A 22059-nucleotide genomic window follows, 5' to 3' on the forward strand; every position below is an offset into this window, starting at 1 on the left:
CAATTGACAGGTTGGGACACATTCATGTTTGTTGGTTTTGTTCTCACTCTTTCCCATCAAATAATCAATATACACACACATACATAATCAATAACAGAGATAATCAGTGTTCTATTTTATATTATTTTTGAGAACATCATTTAAAATGTGTGACGCAAGGACAAGACAGATAACATTAGGAATTATTATAAAATAAATATACCATCATATAAGTAACTCCATGCTTACTAGGCTTATACATTTAACGTGGTGACTGCTTGCTTGTCTGTTTATTTGTTTGTTTGTTTATGTTTTTATCAACAGAATAAATCAATAGACAATATCTTGGTTTGCTTTAAAATATTATCTCAGTTATAGGTGGACGCCCCCCTCTAGTGGTGCATTGTAGATTTACACCTAAGGATATGAACCATCCACCAATCAGCTGTAGGAATCAGCACAGTGTCATATCATTGGCCAGTCCTTACAACAGATATAACATCACCTCCTTCTATTGGCTCTCCTTCTTCGTAACGTGTCATAAACAGTGAAGTTCGGCTGGTGACAATAATGCTGAATTAAAACCTGATAAATAAACATATAATGAAGCCCTAACATATTGTAAGTACTTTGATGTTGAGGACGTAAAGTGAAGATGGAGGTAAGCTGAAATTAAGTCTTTTTGAGTTGGATTTCATTAAATCTTGCTAGCTAACGTTAGCTTGCTAGCTGTCAACTAATCAAAGTCCAGCAACTAAAAAGTAAATCACTTCCAAAGATATGCGATATACAAAGTTTGCCATTCTGTTCTGTGTGTAGCCGTTTAACGTCACATATTGCACCCTAATGCGATTTATTTATCCAGAAACAAGGTACAACTAAAAATTAAGTCGCTTACAATGTGTATTATTAATGTTTTCTCTGTCTTTTCCCCTTCAACAGAATATTCAAAACCTTCCAATTGACATACAGACCAGCAAGCTCTTGGGTAAGACACAAACAAAATGAGTTGCTGTTATATCCATATGTTACTTATGTGCAATGGTGAAAAACGTGTTCAGATCCTTTATTGAGTAAAATTACTAATAATGTGAAAATACTCCACTACAAGTGACTTCCTGCATTCAATACTTCTCTTAAGCAAAACTGTGCATCAACAGAATATTTCCACCAGTGCTTATGTGTAAACTAAAGTCTTGTCCTAACGTCACCAACTGTTGACTGCAACAGATGAATCGGATGACGCCAGATGCATATTGATGTTGAATCATTCTTTGTCCACAGACTGGCTGCTGGACCGTCGTCACTGTAATTTGAAATGGCAGACTGCAGTGAAAGAAATCAGAGAGAAGATCAATGCTGCCATTCAGGACATGCCAGAGAATGAGGAGATCAAGCAGCTCCTCTCCGGCTCCTGTAGGTCCATTAAAACCCGAGATTGAGCCTCTCATCTGTTAACATCTTTTACATTGAAGTCACAGAGATGAACATACATTTTTAGACTTCCTGAATGAGAATCTGTTTTAAAATACAACAGATGAATTTTTATGTTGCAGCTTTAGTTCTCCATTGTATTGATATATGATTTTTTGTGCAGTAAAGTGAAGTCCAGTTCTCTTTCTTGTTCCTTAAATGTAGTAAGGCTTCTAAGTTTCTTTTGTTTGTTTTTATTGACAGACATTCATTACTTTCACTGCTTGAGGATAGTGGAGATACTGAAGGGAACTGAGGCCTCCTCTAAGAACATCTTTGGCAGATATTCATCTCAGAGGATGAAGGTGAGCATATTCAAACAAGCTGCTTTTGTCTGCTGGAGTTTCCAATAAGTACCTCAAACAAAGAGTCTGAGGGGCTTGCTTTGTGTTCTGTTCCTCTGCCCTAAAACCACAGAAAAAAAATCCTCACATTCAGATTTGAATTGTGTTTGTTTTAACAGGACTGGCAAGAGATTGTGTCCCTTTATGAGGCTGATAATATCTATTTGGGTAAGTTTATTATCTGTATGTATTTTTCCGTTGTATAACATCTGTATGCACTGTAAGGTTCCTCTGTATTTTATAAGGAAGTAAAGGTATTTCTGGCCGTCAAAACATTTTAATTAAAGTTGTTGATGCTGCTGATCAAATTATGCTACACTGTGGAAGAAATGAATTGCCAAAATTGCATAAGTGTATAGAAAATAATGAAATGCATATAGTTTTCATCAGACAGACACATAAGAAAACAGACAATGCTAATGCACAAACAAGAAAAAATAATATAAGTGTTAATATATTTTCTGCATTTATGCATGTGTAGGAACACATGCATGCAAAGGGTCTTGCATCATTACATGGTTTATTCCAGAATTTAATTTTTTTTTTCCCCAACTACTGATGCACTCACAATACTCACCCTGGGTGTCATTATGATGCCCAGTGTGGATATTGTGGGTCTTATAACATCTTTAAATTACAAGCAAAGCGGCCATGATGTTTTGAGTCCAGGAATAACCTGATGGTACCCCCTGATCCCATAAATGTTGTTTAAAGTAACGAATGTGCTTCCCAGCGGAGGTGGCCAGCTTGCTGAGTCGCAACGTGAGCTATGAAGGGCCGGCTCTGAGGAAGCAGCTGGCCAAAGCGCAGCAGCTGCAGCAGGAGCTGAGCCGGCGGGAAGTGGACTGCCAGAGCTCGGCCACAGACCTGAGGGAGCGCTACTACACTGCCTGCAAACAGTACGGCATCACAGTAAGTAGAAAAACATTAGAACGTACTGCTCTGTGTAGATATTCTCCATCCTGTTGATTACTTTGTCCTCCTCTGACAGGGAGAAAATGTGGCCCGGGAGCTGCAGGCTCTGGTCAAAGACCTACCAGCGGTTCTTGATCAGGTGGGGAGTGATGCAGTGAAGTTTGAGGAGCACATCAAGCTTTATACAGCTTTCACAAACTTTGTATGCGAGTGGTGAGTATATAACAAAATACAGTCCTACATACCATAGCTATTTCTAGAATTTCCGTTTTTCTTTACATACACACATTCCTAGCAGCAGCAAATAAAACATTTGCAGCCCCTAAAATAAAAAAAAACATGTTTATTGCCTATAAATAAAATAAAGACGGGAACATTTTTGCTTTTTGTTTGTCATAATCACAAATCTTGTCATCTGTAGGTCTGAACCAGTCCTGCCCATGCTGACATTCGCCCAGCAGAAGGGGAACACAACGTTTTATGAGTGGAGAACAGGGAACATCCCCACAGTTATTGAGAGGCCAGTTGTGGAGGAAGCACCTTCTGAAACAGTCACAGATGATATGGTTGGTTCTACTGTCTCTATATTGAGTATATTTATCAGGGGACACATGTACATCTGTCCCCTGATAAACATGTACTTAGTGAGTACATGTTGTCAAATGTACTCACTAAGAGTCCTTTTGGGGGCAGCTCTTTCCTACTGCAAGATATTTCAACATTCCTTGACAATTAATTTGCCTCACTGCTGATTTAAATGTTCTGTATCATCTGATAAAATCCACTCCAGATTGACTGGGGTAACTTTGGCAGCAGTGCAGACACTCTGGGTGTTACCTCCGCCATCACAATGGAGGATGGGGCCGACTATGGCATCAGTTTGGAGACCGGCTCTGAGGTAACATATCCTGATTTAAAATATACAGTACTCATTTTATCATACGCATTATATTACCCAACTGTTATGGTACATATTCATTTGAATGTTGAACATTTTCTACGGATGGAACATTTAAATATGTGGTTTGCATTCTGTAATAGTATTAATCTAGCTAATTGATCCTATTGTGAAATACATTGCTACATTTACTCTCATTCTAGATAAAGAAAAAAGAAATAGGCATCTACAAATGTATGTAATTATCCCTTATTGTTTGTTGATTTATCTGACAGAAAAGGGGATAACAAATTACATTGAGATTACACATAGTAATTATAATTCAAAAAATATTTCAGCAATGTAGTCATCTGCGAGCATAATTAAGCTTAAGAATTGCGACTAAATTAAACTAGTGCAGTTTAAACAGTTCAGCCAACAAGGCTATAAACAACGTAAGCTGTTAGATTTATTCCATATATAGAAAAGAACACTCGCAGATCATTTATGCAGACAAACATTTGGTGTGAGGCTTCCACATGACGCTTCTTTGTTCAGGAAATGATTTGCCACAGGTGAGCCGGCTGCATTTCTAGATTACTTAGCTCTGCCCCTCAAGGATGGCAGGAAGAGGGAGCAGGTAGAAGAAGATCAGAGGGGGGAGGGATATTCCACTGTAGTATTGAGTGGAATGACAACTGTCGTAAGCCCAATGGTGTTGTTTTTAGAAGCAATTAAAGAGAACACATTTGGGAAAATGTTGCTTTTGGAACATCTGCTTCATTATAACATCTTGTACATGGCTCCCTTTAACAGGACAATGGTGGCATTGACTGGGGTGACAGTGAAGCAGCTCCCATTGAAATTGAAGTTGTAGACGCAGGCACAGACTGTAACTACTTTTCTCTTTTTGAATCACCATTATCGCTCAGCTGTTAACATACATAATGTTTGCTAAAAGAAGGTTGGTTATCCTGCAGGTCCTGAGGGTGTGGCAAGAGGTGAGGATGCTCTGACTATACTGGAGAACTCTCAGTCACGCAGTGAGTTCATTGATGAGCTCATGGAGGTAAGAACTGCTGCCATCTAGTGTCAAATAACTCTTAAACAACCGTGCATCCCTTATTTGGAATAAAGAGTCTTAGCTTTTAGGAAACGATTCAAATAAATGGCTTGAACACTGAAAACCCATTTTTAGAGCACTGGTACGATATCATTTATTACATTTTGGAAATAATTACCACCTACAGGCCTTAAGGAAATACAATTAACCCTTTTTTTAATTTGAAATTGTACATTTATTAGTTGCAAAATCAAAAACAACCGATGGTCAACAAGTTCAATAATTGTATTGTATAAATGTTAAAAGAGGAATAATGCTGTAAAAGTATCAAACTAAAGATAATGATTAAAAGAACCTTGTCTTGGGTGATCAAAAATAAAGGAAAACGTTTCAAATAATAAGGGAAAAAGGAAAATAAATGCTTCAAATAAGTACATTATATTGTTGGACACAAGGTCGGCAGAAGGACGGTTGCTTTAAAGTATTTGGGTTAGTTCATCTGACGGATTTAGCCTAAACATGTGATGCTGGTTTCATGTGTTTGTACAGCTGGAAGTGTTTTTAACCCTGCGCATAAGTGAGATGGGAGAGGAGGGAGATGTGGTAGCCATGAGCCAGTTCCAGATGGCCCCTTCTGTCATCCAAGCCCAATCCCGTGAACACGTGCGAGAGATGCTTTCAGAGGTGCAGGACCTTCTGGGCCGCCTCACCTCGCTACGGATGCAGCACCTGTTTATGATCCAGGCCTCGCCACGGTACGCTGATCCCCATAGCATCTGCTTCAGTCAGTACAAATCACCACATTTTCATTTTTTCTTTCATCTGAAATGTGTTGTTTAGGTATGTTGAGCGTGTGTCAGAGGTGCTGAGGCAGAAGCTGAAGCAGGCAGACATCCTGGTCCTGAAAGCTGCCTCAATGGTTGAAAGGAGACAGGAAGCTCTGGAGGAGCAGTCCAGGCTGGAGCCTCGTGTCGACCTGCTGGCAGGACGCACCCGGGAACTCCAGAAAATGGTATTGGATTACACTTTCAATTTATTTTTATGTGCACATGGTAGTTCACTAGAAAGAGAAAGTGCTGTAGGGTTTTTCCTCCCCACCCACATCATTGGATCATTCGATCTATGTTGACTGTAATAATGAGTATTGTCGTGATTAATCCAGATTTTTTTTCTTTTGCAGATTGAAGCAGACATTTCAAGGCGGTATAACAACCGGCCTGTCAACCTAATGGGGGTTAATATATAGTGGATGTTGTGACATTTACTAAAAACCTTTTGTTCTCAGAAATTAAAGTGGTATTTAATTGTCATTTATTACGTCTTGTTTGTGTTCTTTACATTTTCTGGTTTAACACTGAGAAACAATAATAAAGTAATGGATAGTTCATTATGGGGCAGTGGTGGGGAGTCCTTAGGGACTTGGGTAGGGAACCAGAAGGTCAATGGTTCATGTCCCCGAAAGACCAAGTGCTACCAAGGTGACCCTGAGTAAGGCATCGTTCCCTACACTGCTCCCAAGGCGCCTTACATATAGCAACCTACTGCTCCTAACAATAGGATGGGTCAAAAAGTTGTGGAAAATAAGTAATTACAATAATTATAGCACAATTTTGAGGTACTTACATTTGTTTTGAGGCTATTTTAAAATTCACCATAGGCAAACATTAAACCTTACTCCACTTATTATTTGAAAGCTTTAGGTCCGTTTGAAGGTTCAGATTAATTAATAATATAAAACGTAAAAAAGTTTGAATATTTAGTAACCAACTATTGGCATTAAGTAATGTTGTCTTAAAGTAATGTACAAATAGTACTCGATTACTGTATGCATATTAGCCCATTTCTGAATAATATATATTATACTAATGGACTATAAATATATTTATGCTTTAATATGAACACCACTTTAAAATGAATGCTGGTAAGGGTGGAGCTATTGTTGAACACACTACTCCGTTATTACAAAATCATAAAATATCTATCGTGTGATATTTTTTTCGAAATATACTTTGGAATAAAACACGTTTTAATAAGCTTGCCTTTGCCACGTTATATCTTGAAAAATGTGATAATGGTGATGCAAATGTGTGTAATATTATCAGTGGGCTGATGAAAGCTTGCTACTAGAATGTTCTGCGCATGCTCTGTTTGAAAGCGTGTTTTGGTGTCAAGCGGTGCTCAATGCTAGGCTAGCCGGGCCAGCTAGCAATTCTGCAAGTCATGGTGGGCCATTCAATGAGCAAAGGCTGGAGATCGGGGAACACTGTGAAGCTTTTAATAAAACAGCGATCGATTTCTGTTTTCAGGTGGTAGTGGAATTTAGGGCATGAAGACAAAGTTTCCCATTCTTCATGCGTGAGTATTAAATCAATTAAGTAATAATACGTAAAGCGAGACATTGATTGCAGTGATTCATGAGCATGATGTGACGTTAGCAGACACATGGATAAAAAGGTAGTATTTATATGTAAATGACTGGATACTGTGGCGTGTGTTGTTATACATAAGTTACTTTTGAAAGTACTGAAATGGTAGTTAGCAGCAAACTAGCTTTCAAGGCTAGCACAGTGTAGTTCCAATAGTAGTTCAGCTGTTTCTTTAAGCCCCACCTACGTGCCATTCGTATTGGCCGTGATGTTCTGGAGTCATGTGTCGTCACCGCACTTTTGGCCCGAGAATGGCTGTGCAATCTGTCAATCATCTTATCACCACTTGTTGCTAGGGAGATTGTTTGATGCTAGCAAAGAGACCAGTAGAGGTACCTGTCACTTTTTTAAGGTAAACAAAGACGCGAGCTTACTTGATGTAGCGACACGAAATATTATTTCTACTTCATGTTATGTAATAAGATGGTTATAAATGTGTAATAGCAGTAGTCGGCTTCAAAACACAAGGTAGCTAACAGCTAACGTCATAAGGACGAAGATAGGAGAAGAGGGAGGGACCCTGCCTGCTACCTAACGCTGTCGTTGGTGCTAGCCAGCCTAGAAAAGCCTCCTCCACTCTCCCATTCACCTTCAGCAGCACCCACGAGAAGTAGTTGTCCTGTGCAAGGGTGGGGTGATGCTGCCTTAAGCTCTGTGTTCACCATCTCTGATCTGCTGAATTTAACGATAAAGAAAAGGCCATTGCGCGGTGCGAGTCTTGGAAGGATGGAGTGGTTGCTGTGGGCTAGCAAGTCCTGATATTTATTTATTTGTCATTAACATGTGCTTAATGCAAATTTAGGAAGGTAAGATTTGTGTATGTTAGAGCTGAAAGCAGTGTGTTTGTAATGTTTTACTATGTAGTTTCTGTAGAGAGATTAAAATGTTATTTCTCACTTTTATCAGGAATGGGAATCCTATGAAGAACAAAGCTTTGAGCACAAACTGGACTCTCTGACAGTGGCAACACCTTCCTGGATCTTACATGCCTTTTGAAACATACTGAATCCTGTTGAAGAGACCCTTTTACCCCCTAACTATATTTAACCACTTTTTTCTACGTTCATGTATCTCTTTCTGTCTTCTAGTACAAGTACAGAAGTAGTGATCCACGCTCCCCGTTTTTGTTTTTGTTTTTTACTTTCACCTTTTTGTTCCTTTGTAAAGAAATGCTTTACCTGAAAAAATACTTCACAGAGGGCCTGATTCAGTTCACCATCCTCCTGAGTCTCATTGGGGTGCGGGTGGACGTTGACAGCTATCTAAGCAATCAGCTGCCCCCTCTGAGAGAGATCATCCTGGGCCCTAGCTCAGCCTACACCCAGACACAGTTCCACAACCTGCGCAACACGCTGGACGGCTATGGCATCCATCCAAAGAGTGTGGACCTCGACCAATTCTTTACCACTCGGCGGTTGCTGAACCAGGTGCGCCAGCTGGATCGCCTCTCCGTCCCCAGTACCGAGCTCAACACCTGGCTTGTGCATCGTGACTCTGAGACTGTGGTTTCCACCAGCAGCCAGCCCAGCCCCAGCATCACCCTGGACAATGGGGGCGGCCTAGAGGACGTTAACAACCCTGACGCTACCCCGGCCATGAGGGGAGGAAGTGGAACAACTGAATCCACGTACAACCTGAATGCAGAGGACAGCAGCCTGGGAGCCGTGGCCCCTGAGGGCAACCAGGAGCAGCCGGGCAACAGGGATGGCAATGATGACCTTAGCAAAGAGGTACTGCAGTTTGTTACTTTCTCCACTCTGAAAACACCTGTCAAAAGGTGGAGGTGGGGGCAAACTGTATTGACAGTGGCTTGTTGTCATCACATTCACCTGCTGTGTCGCAACTTAATACTATAATACACTTTTTTTTGTAAAGCCCTGATCTTATCAAGATTACACAATAAAAACAAAAATAAATTTCCTTTTTCCAGAAAAAAAAAGGTGATAAATAAGGTGCTGGTAATCAGCTTATATCTGTAATTCTTTGGACAAGCAGATTTTATAATGTATGTTAAATAACTAACCCTAACCCTAATGAAATTTAACTTGGAGGGTCACATCTTCACTGGCCTACCTAACCTAATATTCCAAGTAGCATCGTAATCCACAGATGTTAGCAGGAATAGATAGAAAATAATGTATTCCTATTAATTCTGTACACTTAAAATGACATAATCTGTCATTTCTAACTGCTATGCAACTAGTATCAGATGTATACATTTTACGGGGTATGGCAGTATTAAACACATAGGTATAGTGTATTCCAAAATAATAACACATACACTCGGTTAAAATGGCTTTACCGACATTAAACACTGTCCACCACCCCGGTCTTTAATCAGTGTCAGATATTTTTAGTCCAAGCAGTTGAGTCACATTCATTACAGCTGTGATTCTTGTCATAGTTACTGTTGTTTATGAGTACAAACTTTAGCAAACAGTTGCAACTTAAATAACTTAATTTCAGTGCTATTTCTTGAAGTCAACACATTTTCGTTTAGAGAAAACTTGCACATGATGGCAATATTAATGCAGCGGAGTTGGAGTCACACAACACCATTGTTCGGACTGTAAAAAACAAAACGACTTCTTTCTCATCACATGAACACCACCATGTCAAAGTGATTCTGTCATGGTTGCATCATCTGACTTCATTTCTGTTGCATGATCTGCCAAAATGACCCACTCTTATGAAATAACGAGCCTAAAAATAGACAGTATAACTACTAGTTGATTATCAGAAATGGCCCAGTTATGTTGACTTTTACCTCGCTACAATATAAGTTGAATACATTGAATGCCTACACATTGCCTGGTTATTAAAGTGACTCTTCTCTGCACAGGGCCATTTTTCAATGGTTGCTATCTGTTTTTCCAGGACATTGACTTGATTGACATTCTATGGAGACAGGACATCGACCTCGGTGCGGGAAGAGAAGTGTTCAACTACAGCAACCGTCAGAAGGAGAGCGAGGAAGAGGAGAAGCCCAGCCCACGAGAGAACAAAGATGGGAATGAGGAACAAGAGCGCTGGAGAAATGGAGTAAACTTACAAGGTGCCCAGCCGGTGGACGGGGAGACCGGAGAGAGTATCCCAGAGCAGGTTAGTAAACTAAATGGATCTCCTTGTCTTTCATCCAGTGGGAGGTGGTACATTTAACTGGCTCTAAGTACATAAAAAGACAATAGAAACTAAGGAGCTGTTCTCTGGTGATAAAGGATCATTTTCTCTGCTTCATATGAGTTTGTATTCATGTGGAGACATGTCCAGTCCCTCTTCACCACTCGCCTAAAACATTGTGGTTTGAGAAATTGCTGTTTGAATACAAGAGTATTATCTCATTGTTTTGTCACCCAAGTTAATGAGTCCAGACTCATGCTGGGGAAAGAGAGCTCAAACAAATCAAGCGGTTGCTTTTAGGAAATTTAATTTCTATGGATTCGCATTTATATCAGGGCTTAACACCCATGAACATTTTCCATAGGTACTTCCGAATGGTTAGCCTCTATGACGTTAAATGTCACCCTTGTTAATCTATAGATGCACATGTGCGGCTTATCCAGACCTGGAATTGGAGGAATCAATTACATTTTCATGAACCCAAGACGATAAAGAAAACAAAGATGGTGTTATTTTGTTTATATTGTACTAGACAGAATGGTCTAACTAAAGAATTACCTAAACGCACAGAATTGTTATCAACAGTGCAAGAAACTGATGTTAGATTGGGTTGGACCACTGTTAGCCAAATAACCAGCAATTGCATATCGCACAAGGGTGTGTCTGTGTGCAGCTGTTACAGGTTCCTAAGGAAAAGAAAAAAGCAGCTGATAGCAGATACTGTTGTGATTCATCAGCTATTGCTATATGCTATTATGTCTTAGCCTTGACTCAAGACACATACCAATAGAAACATCAGCTAGATTAATTCAAAATGATGGATATTTCACACAAAACACCAACACACTTGGTTGAAATAAACTCCGTATTTGCACGTGTTCTACACTTAGTTTTGTTTGTTGGTCCAAGAAAAACAGACGGCATCGCACCAACAGCACAAACCCTGGAATCCTGTGTATGAAGGATCGGATACAGAAAGAGTTGCAACAGTGGCGTTGGTAGCACTAGCAAAACAATCTGGGCTAAGGTGTGAAAAAGGGCCCCGACATCATTTTAAATATTTTTGACTGTACTGGTATCTCTCTTGTCGTTGTTGTTACCCAGCTCCCAGTTCTTGGCTCACAGACTTCACTGTCTCTACAAGAATGCTTGAGGCTGTTGGAGGCCACTTTCCCTTTTGGAGAAGAATCTGAGGTCAAACCATACAACAGTGTTGTTTTACATGCATTGCAAGTATTGTGTTTTTCATTAGGGTGGAAAAAAACTAAAGCTGTTGCAATTTTTTTTGTGATTTTTCAAATAGTTTCCAGCACCGGTTGTTGTCACGCCAGAAATAGTTTCCAATGAGGAAGTTCCTTCTACGTCTCAGGGTCTTCCTGTGGCTCCACTCCTGCCTGCAGGAGAGACACAGCTAGACCTGGAGCAGCAGTGGCAAGACATCATGGCCATCATGGAGCTGCAAGTATGTCCTCTTTTTAACTCATAACATATACAGTGGAGGAAATAAGTATTTGATCCCCTACCAATTGAGTTTTACCCACTTACAAAGAAATGAACAGTCTGTCATTTTTATGGAAGGTTTATTTTAACAGTGAGAGACAGAATATTTTTTTTAAATCCAGAAATGTAGAATAACAAAAAAACAGCTGCTTGCTGGTGGTCTTGTAGCCTATTCCAGCCTTGTGCGGGTCTACAATATGTCCCATTAACATTTGGCGTCTTCCATCGTATTGTAAAAGATCTAACCTTTGGGTACAGCCATATTAGGAAGTATGAAAAAGTGCTGCCTAACTGTAAAAATGTAAGCTAATGTTTTGCTCTCTATTTTTTAGAGATTAATGCTTAAATCTTTCTTTTCCAAGGCGATGGAAGTGAACAGCTCTTCGCCCAACAGCAACTCAAGCAGTGACAGTGGCACAAGCGGGACGACTGACTCGAACACCGTGGCAAACTTTGGTCTTTCCACCCGCTCAACGCCAGTAAACCAGGACGTCAGCCTCCATCAGGCCTCCCTCCCCAGCTGCAGCCAAGACTTCCCCCCCATATTTTATCCCCAAGTGGACTCGACTACCATCCATCCAAGAACCACCATGCTCAGACTTTCTTCCAGCAACTCCAGCAGCATCAACTCCACGTTTGGAGCCACCAACCTGACCGGGATCCTCATCCCGCCACACATTAACAGTTCTAGTACCAACATTACATCCACGCCGATCCTTCCCGATCCATTCAGTAACCTTCTTGAAGAGTCCATGCTGGATGAGATCAGCTTGCTGGACCTTGCCATGGAAGAGGGCTTCAGCCAGGCCCAGGCCTCGCAGTTGGAGGAAGAGCTTGACTCAGATTCTGGTCTCTCCTTGGACTCCAGCCACAGCCCGGCCTCCCCAAGCAGCTCCGAGACATCCTGCTCCTCGGCGGCGTCTTCTTCTTCAACGTCCGCCACCTTCTCCGAGGAGGGGGCCGTGGGGTACAGCACCGACTCCGAGGTCGCCACCGCAGAGGAAGGTGCTGTTGGCGGTTATCAGCCCGGGTACAGCAAGCTCTGCCGTATGAGCTATCAGAACCCCTCCCAGTTCCACGGCCTCCCTCAGCTCGACAACATCAGCCACAATCACACGTACAACTTGCCACTTTCCTCAGTGTTCGCCGAGGATCCGGAGCTCCCCATCTCAACCGGGAAGAAGACCGTCAAACACTCAAAGCTTCAGCCTCCTCAGGACTTGTTCGACAAGCACTCAAGTAGAGACGAACGCAGAGCCCGTTCCATGAAAATTCCCTTCTCCAACGAGAAGATCATCAACCTGCCGGTGGAAGAGTTCAACGAGCTTCTAGCCAAGCACCACCTGAGCGAAGGCCAGCTGGCGCTCATCCGCGACATCCGAAGGCGCGGCAAGAACAAGATGGCGGCTCAGAACTGCCGCAAGCGCAAGCTGGACACCATCATCAACCTGGAGCAGGGCGTCCACGACCTGCGGCGCGACAAGGCTCGCCTGCTGAAGGAGAAGATGGAGTTCATCCGTTCAATCCGGCAGATGAAGCAGAAGATGCAAAGTCTGTACCAGGAGGTGTTCACTCAGCTGCGGGACGAGGAGGGCCGGCCCTACCCCCCCAGCGAGTACTCACTCCAGTACAGTGCCGACGGCAGCGTGCTAATCATGCCCCGCGGTGTGACAACGGCCGAGCAACACCGTAAGCCCGAGAAAAAACAAAAAGACAAAAAGAAGTGAGGGGGGGCGCTAACTGCTGTTTATTCACTTTGCTAAATCAACAAGAAAGATTTCTGCAGATGCAAGAGAGATGCCCTTTTTTCCTTTAAGAAGATTCTGGTGAGTAGAAAAATGGCATTGTTGACTACTCTTCCTGCATTAGTTTCTCCCTTTTCAATTTGTGGCTACATTTTTTTCCTGGAAACAACTTTGAAGCAGAAGTAGCTCTCTCCGTTTGAGTACTGATATTTCATTCTTTAATTGGGGGAAAACAATAAGCGCGGAGAAGAGGGATGTAAAAGGACATAAAATGAGCTATTAGAAAATGTTTAGCTGCTCTCGATCCTTTTGCAGCAAACCGCTAAGGAGGGAGACGATTTGTAAGGTAAAACAAGGGACTGTTATTCGAGAGGAGTGGGAGTAAAAGAACACTGTCGACGAGGACGGTTGGAGTACCTATGCACCGGAGGTTTTAAAGGACAAATCATCCCATCCTGGAGACTTTTTGTGATTTCGCCACTGAGGCTTTTAAGTTGGAAATCTTCAGGCGAAGAACATCATTTAAGGTTCTGTGAGTTTACCAAAGGCTAAAGGAAGTCCATCAGTTTTAGAATGCTATTAACACCTATACTAACCAAAGGTTGTATGGTGCACATCACTGGATCTGACTACATTTTAAATACTGCACTCCAATTGTCTGTTTATGTACGTCAAATTCCAGTTTTTGAGTCCGTTTGTCGGAGTTCAGATGTTCCCCGAAGAGATTGGGTTTGATGTGCGGATTGGAAAGAGGATGTTGGGATGAGTGTTCCCGGGCCGGCCACTGTTAAAAAAAAGAAGAAGGGGGGTGAAGGTGAAGTCCTGCAAGAGGAGCAGATGGATGTTTTAGGGAGGAGGCACACTGCATTGCAAAATGTATCAACTTCCTTATAAATTATACATAGCACTGTAATTTGTCTTTAAAAAAGGCTTGGCTTTATGCATTTTGCCGTCTGTCGCTGGTCCTTCGCTGCGGGTTTAAATACGGGAGCTGCGTTGAGGAGGGCTCTTATTAACTGTTCATAATCTGTAGTATAAGCAAGGTTATAGTTCTCGCCACATCAGCTTTATATAAAAGTCTACACTCTTTTTGTTGGTTTTAAAACTTCACGCAGCGCCTGTAATCATAAGAGGAATTGAAGATACTGTGATGGGCCAGGAGCTCCAGGGAGGGATTTCCACCTCAAGTTTTGTCAGGTTTTGTTTTGATCTTTGACGCCTCGTTTTACGCACTAACTTAAAACGGGCTCATTTGACGCTTGGTGGAGCGGAATCCGTTTTAATTTAACTTATTTGCCAACCCCACTGAAAGCCACTTTAGGCAATTTTTTAACTGCTGTAAAGCCGAGGTGTTGGCTTAAATATTATGAGTCCTATGTTTTTGTGTGAATAAAACAAAGTGAGCCAAGTTGTTACATGAGAAAAAGAAAAAAAAATGAATGTGTGATATGACTGTGTGTGTTGTGGCCACTTTGCTTTGAATGCCTTTATTTCACAATTTCATTATCTGTCACTTTAAATGTTTTGAGAACAGGAGGAGAACGTTCTCAAAGTAGAAGTGCTATTACTCGTCTATTTGAATGAAGTTTTGTCAGTACATTTAACATCGCCCTCTTTTTAAGAAGAAAAAATAGGTCTTTAGCGCCAGCTCAGATAGCAGATAGGCTAAAATATTTATAAGAGGCAGAACAGAACTCGCAACTTATAGATGATGTCCAAAAAAATGTTTTTTGAAAGGAGAAATGTCCTCATTAAATGTGATATTCAGGCATGCAACTGGTTAACATTTACTTCAGTGTAACCCAGTGCGACACCGACTATTTAGTTCTGCTACTACTTAGTGCACTTTTTTCGTCTGTCTTGCTTGTGGAAATATTTTCATGTTTGTTTTTGTCATGATTTTATGTAGTTTGTCAAGCGTCTCCATAATGGTCTCACACTCTGCTTTCAGTTTGGATGTAGTTCCCTCTGTTTTGAGATATTTGCCGGCAATCAAGAATTGTTTTTATCGATTAATAAAGTGTTTTTATTTTCAACTGTGACTCTTGTGTTCTAGTTGTCATGAATAATATATGTTGTATGCTGTAGAACAGAGGATCTAGATAAATGGTTTGAGGGTGTTGGTATTCAGATTTTTGGAAAATGTCCACGGACTGAACAACCATAACTACCTGACAAATCTACGACGTTTAGACTGGATCAGTTGGACAAGAAAAAATGTATCGCCATTAACTTTTATCATTTTTTAAGAAATGCCAAACGGTTTGAGGTTGCACTTGTATTGTGAGCCTTTACTGCTTGCATTACAGTAAATAAAGAATACAAATATGGTTGTAGGGACAAAAAGAGAGGTTTTAAGACATTAGCGTGGGCCCTTAGCTATTACGATGAGCATTTTTCCCTGTCTACTGATTTTAACAGATCAAGCAATTAATATAAGATAAGGTAATAATCCTGTTTTTATTCAAAGCAAAACCACCAAAGTAACAAAAAGTGGTTTATTTTCCAAAACCGGCAAGCATAACCTAACATGTTAAACACTTCAAAGATAACAAATGAATCAATGAAAAGAGTTTGTAACCGTACACAAAACAACAGCCAGGACTGACTCAGGTTTGCTCTCAAAAGCACAAATGAACCAAAGTAGAATTTTTTTTTAAAGGCACACGAATGAAATCCAAACATTACCTCACTGATACAATTTCATAACAAGAAGACCAGGCACTGGACCCACTTATTTTTTTAAGAAAACGAAAGTGAATACTTTCTGCCGATACTGAAAAATAACACTGCGTTTTACATTTCACTTGGGATTTGTCTAGCAAACCTAAAGCTTATATTTACAGTTAGAGTATATCTGGATTAAAGTAGAATCCAATGAGTGATACTACATCAAGACGTATGAGTTCAATGGAGTCTTGCTTGTCTTTGCTGCCCCCCCCAATTCAACCCCACAAATTCCTTCTCAAAAGTACAATGAAGTTCAAAACTACAGTTTCTCTTTCCCCCTCACCCCTGGCCCTGTGTTAGATTTTCTCCTCTTTTTTCTCGTCTTCGGTGGGATACGAGTGCCATGTAAGTCTCTCCTCATAGAAAGAGATGACCACCTGCGGACATGTCACGTTGGCCTCTTTCGCCGGCACCAGGTCAGCTTCATCTGAGTTTTTCCTGCAAAAATATACAGAAAAACAAGTTGAACTGAATTTACATTTTCGGTGTAACTTTGAATTTGAAAGCTTCTACAGTGATAGAAGAATTCGAAAGCTGGGAAAATTCTTGATGAATTCAAATCATCAAACATTTTCTCAATTTTTGAGTATGTTCACCGGGGGGACATGCAAGAAAACAATTGAATAATTGATGTATAAATAATCATTTAGGATTTTAAGTATTATTTTAATGACACATTTAGTTGACCAAACAAACCAAGCAGTCATAGTGTAACTACATTTCCAGTTTCAACAGCTGAGGAGAATACAAACCATTTCATGAGGAACATGAGTTCTCCTGTGGAGTCTGTGGCACCAATAATCCTCTCTGGTTCCAATCCTCGAGCAAAGCCCCTTAGCTTCTCGGTCTGAGGATCACACACAGGTATTTTTTACAACTTCAATCAAGCACAAAACTAAATTTGAGCATAGATTTTAACTTCCTACAGTACCTACGTTTAAATTTCAATCTGAAATAAAAACAGATATAAAAGAAGTCTTGTTAAGGCTGCATCCCCAGGCAGACCCTTTCAAATTCTCCAGAAAGTCTTCATGCAGACACACAGCCTGTACATGTGTGATCACTATAGGAGGAAGTGGGGGGAGGGGGACGCACTGTTGAAGTGTACACCTGAAGTCCCCCCTGCTTTTCGTCCTTCAACCAACTTACTATGCCTGAGCGTGCCTAGTCTACGCACACACAGGTATTTTTCCTATAATTCCTTCCAGGCTGAACATTTTACAGAAATTCCGTTTGCGGCGCTGATGTGTAGTAAGGGAGTTTTTGGCTTCTAACATTAGACTGTGCGCCATTATCTTGTATGTGAGGCATCAAATGAGATTTTGTGCAGTAGTATAGCGCCTTCTAACAGAACTGTTCACATGTTGTCACTGTAGAGGAACGGAGGCACCAGAATGCACTTTGGAAGTCCACTCTCACTAACGTTGCTGATTGCCTCTGTGTCTGTGTGGCTCAATGGCATTGGCAGTGCTACAACTGTGTTTTGCAATTTCATTTGAACGGATTTCTTTACACACTTCGTTTACGTAGAGGTGGCAAACCCCAATTTGCACAAATACCTCTGTCGCGTGGACTAGGTCTGTCTTAGCTACTTTGAAGTTGGCTGACAGTGTCAGGGCACCTGTTACAAAAGGAACTCTTGCAATTATGCATATAAACTCCAGGCGTTTGAGAACAAAAACAAATAATTGGGGCTTACATCATCTTTTTTCTTCTTCGTCTTACTGTCGTCTCCTTCTGCGTCTCCAGCCGCCTTTCTTTTTCCCTCTTGTGCTGTTTTCTGGGACTGCAGGAATTCTGCAATCAAATCCGGACAGTCTAGATTGTCTGATGGCTCCCACGTGTTGTCTTCCCTGCAGACATCAATGCATAAAAATTAAAAATAATAACTTTGACAACTGGTATGTGATTGGTTTAGGTTATAATCTTGATGCAGTAACTGATTTTGAGGACTGTCTAAATAGGATAATGGCAGAAAAAGAGACTGAATGATGGGGCTTCAACAAGAGTCGGTCCAAAACGAAAATCTATTCACTATAATACCATATAAAACAGTATAAATCCAGACTTTTCCATATTTGAGTGGCTGATAACAGTATTTTGTATCGTGTGATAATTTTTCGGGCGATCAACTAATTAATAATTCAACTAGTTCTTGCAATTCTAGTAAATGATGTGATGACTACAACTCAATCCGAAACACTCACTCAGAGAAGCCTTTCCATTTCAGAAGATACTCTACTCTCCCTTTCACCACCCGCCGATTCAGGACCTTTTCCACCACATATTCTTCCTCCTCCTCTTCTTCCTCTGCCACATCCTCTGGCTTCTTGTCCTTCTTTTCAGGGACTGCGGTCATTTTGCTTTCTGACGGGTTAGAAACAGAAGCAATGAGCAGAGAGTTACAGCCACCCTCCAAAACTGAAAGCTCATACTGTTAATATTCAGAGTAGAAGATGTTCACATGTGGATGATTAGTAATTCTGCTGCTGAGGGTAGTTCCAAATGGTTTACAAACATGTGAAGAGACACGTAGTCAGCTCTTCACACACACCTTACCACACAAGGACAAAGTGATAGAAATACATTTATTTTGTAGTAAGGATATATTAAACCTTCTGTAACAGCGGGAACATCATTAGGGGGTTCTGTAGCCAGGCTCATACTCATCAGGTTGACCTGGGGACCAGCAGGTTCCTGGTCAACGTCAAGATTGATGCATGATGGAAGCGAAACGGAATCAATGTGATGGAAAGGAGAAAACAACATAGGAGGATGGGATTTATTGAGAAGATACAAGGATAACAATGTGAGGCAATATAGATTACAGGCAATATGTGGGATCACTTTGTGGGAAAGAAACATGTTTACTTATTGACTTGAAAAATTGTCTAAAGTTACCAATTATTTTATGACATGGTGTAAAATCAATTCATTTCTTAGCAGTGGTGGAAGAAGTACCTTTGCTACTATTTCCTCACTGTGAAAATAAGTTGTTAAAGGGGAGGTCCTACCTTGAGGTATACCTTGTAGGTATAATCAAGAAAAAAATAACTATGACAATATTATGTATCACTGGATTATTATTCAATTGCATTTACATAAAATCCGCCTTGAACTGTTGCCGTTGGTTAAGGTTGAACACATGCTAAACTTTTACTTATTGATTTTTTTCATTACGCATTAATCCTCAAATTATTTTCCCCATTAATCAATGTATTGTTTGTTGATCAAAATGTGGCAGATAGTGAGGAATGTGCTCACAATTACTTATTATACACTGCCCGGCCAAAAAAAAGGTCACACACTCTAATATTCGTTGGACCGCCAACCCATGTGTGAAAATTATGTCTCATGCTCCCTAAACCACTCTTTCACAATTTGAGCCCGATGGATCCTGGCATCGTCATCTTGGAACATGCCCGTGCCATCAGGGAAGACAAAATCCACTGATGGAATAACCTGGTCCTTCAGTATATTCAGGTAGTCAGCTGACCTCATTCTTTGGGCACATCACCTTGCTGAACCTAAACCAGACCAACTGCAGCAACCCCAGATCATAGCACTGCCCCCCACAGGCTTGTGACCTTTTTTTTGGCTGGGCAGTGTATGATTTATATGCAAAAATCTTAATGTGTAAAGTAAATTAAGTACAGTACTTAGTTACTAGATGCACTTACTTACTTTCTACCACTGTATTTTTTTTTTGGGGGGGGGGGGGGGATAATAAGATAAAAACGTAGCCTTTTGATGAGAAAAAAGATGAGAAACATTTTCTAAATAATGACTTAGTGTTGCAAAATATTGAGGAACCTTCTGAAAATAAATAACTTAAAGTTGGAAAATACTAATCAACTGTCTCAAAATAATGACATTGTCTTGAAATAAGTTTATTGCTACATTGTGATACAAACTCATTATTTTGTGAAAGCTTCTCACTATTTTGAGATGACTATGACACAAGTCATGGAGAACTAAGTCATTCTTTTTGAGTAAGATTGTCCATTATATAAAGATAGTAAGTCACTATTTTGAGATAGTTCTCATTAAAACACATTGTTCTTCTAACACATTGGCAGGAATGGGCTTCCATAATGATCACTATTAGCAGGATATTTAGTGTTGCTCCCTTAATCCCTTCACTAATGTCTGACCGTGCCAGTGCCAACAACTGTGCACAGGTTTTCCACATCTGAGGACGACTTGTCACGATGCAATGTGGAAATGCAGAAATAAAGGAAATAAAACCACGTTTTTATCTCTCTACATTAGCATTGTCGTTGTGTAAAATACGTACATTATAAGGGGTCGTTTGTTGCTAACGTTAGCAGGCAAACGGAAGAAAACACCACACGACAAAGCCTCGGAGAGACCCACAGTTTCAGCTACATGGTGTCTCCTCCTCCATATTGCTTTTGTGTTAGCAAATAATGTGACAAACTCTGTGGTGACTGTCGGTTATATGTGTTTTTATGAATGCGTGACATATAAACTAACTAGAGTACTATGTGTTCATCCCCATTGTAAACATGCACATTAACGGCTGGCTAGCGTTGGACTCGTGCACAATCAAACGTTACCGAGACAACCCATTTAGAGGGAGGAGGGAAGGTAAAAAAATAAACTCACCGAGGACTCACAATTTAATATTTTTTAACCTCCAACCGAACCGATATAAAACAACACGGTAGTCTTTTCCTCGTATTTTTGTGTGATACTCTCACCGTTTGACTTGATGTTACATACAGAACAGCTAGCTTGACTACAATGTATCGTTTACGCCCCTTCGTCTCTGGTATGAGGGGAGAAAAAAGCTGGATGGAGGACCGGGCACATTCACGGATTCTAAAGCATATGGATCTACTCACCAACGTCACCGGAGCCGGTGGTGCTGCGTGCCGGGGATACATAGATCTGTGAAGTGGGAGCAAACAGTGGAAAAAAAGAGTTGATACAGCAAATAAACAAAGTAGCCTTTATATGTTTACCTTTGGGAAGTATTTAATGATACAACAACCCTTTTCAAAATACAAATAATACAATATTTAAAATTACGTCCAGTTTAAAAATTCTTACATACCCAAAACAATCTAAACATATATGAAAAGCTCTCTTCCAGATCTAAAAACTTAAGGGCTAAAACTAAATTGTGTGATCAAATATAATGTCTGGATGTATATGGGTGCATATTCTGTATCACAATCATACACTGACTGTATTTATAAGATCAGATATGAAATTTTGACTTAATATCTTATATTATTCTTAATATTATTTTGACTTTTTAAATACACTTAAACCTAGAGACTGAACAGCACATCATGTTGTCTGAACTGAAGTAAATTCTGCACGTTATTGCTTTTTGCTGGTTCGAGGCCAAACTGTATTCTATTGTTTTAGTATGTCAACTATTTGCAATAAAAATACATTTTTATCTAATCTGAAATGTAATTTACATTTAATACCTTTTAATTGTACCTTATAGTGCATAATAATGACACTATCTTATAGTCTGTTTTCACTTCTCAAAATGTATCTCATAACTTTGACTCGCCATGAATGGCCTTTACTCTTCAACCAACTGTACATGTTAGGAGCTTTTGAATAAATGTGGGCCCACCGCAAAAAAACAACCCTATGATAAGTGGAACTTGCCAGCAATAGGGTCCTTCAAATTACACATACCGTGAGCTTTCAGCCTCATGCGTCACGTTTGTCACGTGAGCAAACAGCAAGCATATAAATGAAAGCTTGTGATATCAAACCAGTGATCTTTTTTGTCAATATTTCTTTTTATTTCATGTTGTCACTTGAAGTAATAAAGAAAAAAAATAATGTTTTGTAAATACAAAAAATAATAAAATACCTCCGCGCGCACGCCTACCGG

General features: G+C 40.4%; 3 protein-coding genes across 9 annotated transcripts; 2 read left to right on the top strand and 1 right to left on the bottom strand.

Annotated features, from left to right (window-relative positions):
- Positions 1 to 476: 476 nt before the first annotated feature.
- cdk5rap3 (CDK5 regulatory subunit associated protein 3) lies at positions 477 to 5961 on the top strand. Its single transcript, XM_063892931.1, has 14 exons — positions 477 to 640; positions 922 to 967; positions 1264 to 1395; positions 1657 to 1757; positions 1916 to 1964; positions 2530 to 2708; positions 2788 to 2924; positions 3133 to 3277; positions 3502 to 3609; positions 4405 to 4480; positions 4569 to 4657; positions 5201 to 5406; positions 5492 to 5663; positions 5832 to 5961. Exons 1-14 carry the CDS (start codon positions 635 to 637, stop codon positions 5895 to 5897), a joined length of 1512 nt encoding a protein of 503 aa, XP_063749001.1. The 5' UTR covers positions 477 to 634; the 3' UTR covers positions 5898 to 5961.
- Positions 5962 to 6036: 75 nt separating this feature from the next.
- On the top strand, positions 6037 to 15478 carry nfe2l1b (nfe2 like bZIP transcription factor 1b). Of its 3 annotated transcripts, none has more exons than XM_063892927.1 (6): positions 6037 to 7006; positions 7984 to 8807; positions 9955 to 10179; positions 11302 to 11391; positions 11501 to 11659; positions 12060 to 15478. In XM_063892927.1, exons 2-6 carry the CDS (start codon positions 8247 to 8249, stop codon positions 13422 to 13424), a joined length of 2400 nt encoding a protein of 799 aa, XP_063748997.1. In that variant the 5' UTR covers positions 6037 to 7006; positions 7984 to 8246; the 3' UTR covers positions 13425 to 15478. The 3 variants fall into 3 exon arrangements, with proteins under 3 accessions (XP_063748997.1, XP_063748999.1, XP_063748998.1); XM_063892928.1 differs by lacking the exon at positions 6037 to 7006 and adding an exon at positions 7067 to 7883; XM_063892929.1 differs by lacking the exon at positions 11302 to 11391 and having other exon boundaries at positions 6040 to 7006.
- Positions 15479 to 15883: 405 nt separating this feature from the next.
- Positions 15884 to 21870, bottom strand: cbx1b (chromobox homolog 1b (HP1 beta homolog Drosophila)). 5 transcript variants are annotated; one of them, XM_063892934.1, is made up of 7 exons: positions 21858 to 21870; positions 21041 to 21086; positions 18788 to 18869; positions 18380 to 18539; positions 17872 to 18025; positions 16925 to 17019; positions 15884 to 16610 (listed from the first exon to the last, which is right to left on the bottom strand). In XM_063892934.1, exons 2-7 carry the CDS (start codon positions 21080 to 21082, stop codon positions 16469 to 16471), a joined length of 675 nt encoding a protein of 224 aa, XP_063749004.1. In that variant the 5' UTR covers positions 21083 to 21086; positions 21858 to 21870; the 3' UTR covers positions 15884 to 16468. The 5 variants fall into 5 exon arrangements, with proteins under 5 accessions (XP_063749004.1, XP_063749005.1, XP_063749006.1 ...); XM_063892935.1 differs by lacking the exons at positions 21041 to 21086; positions 21858 to 21870 and adding an exon at positions 20802 to 21015; XM_063892936.1 differs by lacking the exons at positions 21041 to 21086; positions 21858 to 21870 and adding an exon at positions 20813 to 20990.
- Positions 21871 to 22059: the final 189 nt, after the last annotated feature.

The sequence above is a fragment of the Eleginops maclovinus genome, chromosome 10 (assembly GCF_036324505.1).
Source record: "Eleginops maclovinus isolate JMC-PN-2008 ecotype Puerto Natales chromosome 10, JC_Emac_rtc_rv5, whole genome shotgun sequence".
Taxonomy (NCBI): domain Eukaryota; kingdom Metazoa; phylum Chordata; class Actinopteri; order Perciformes; family Eleginopidae; genus Eleginops; species Eleginops maclovinus.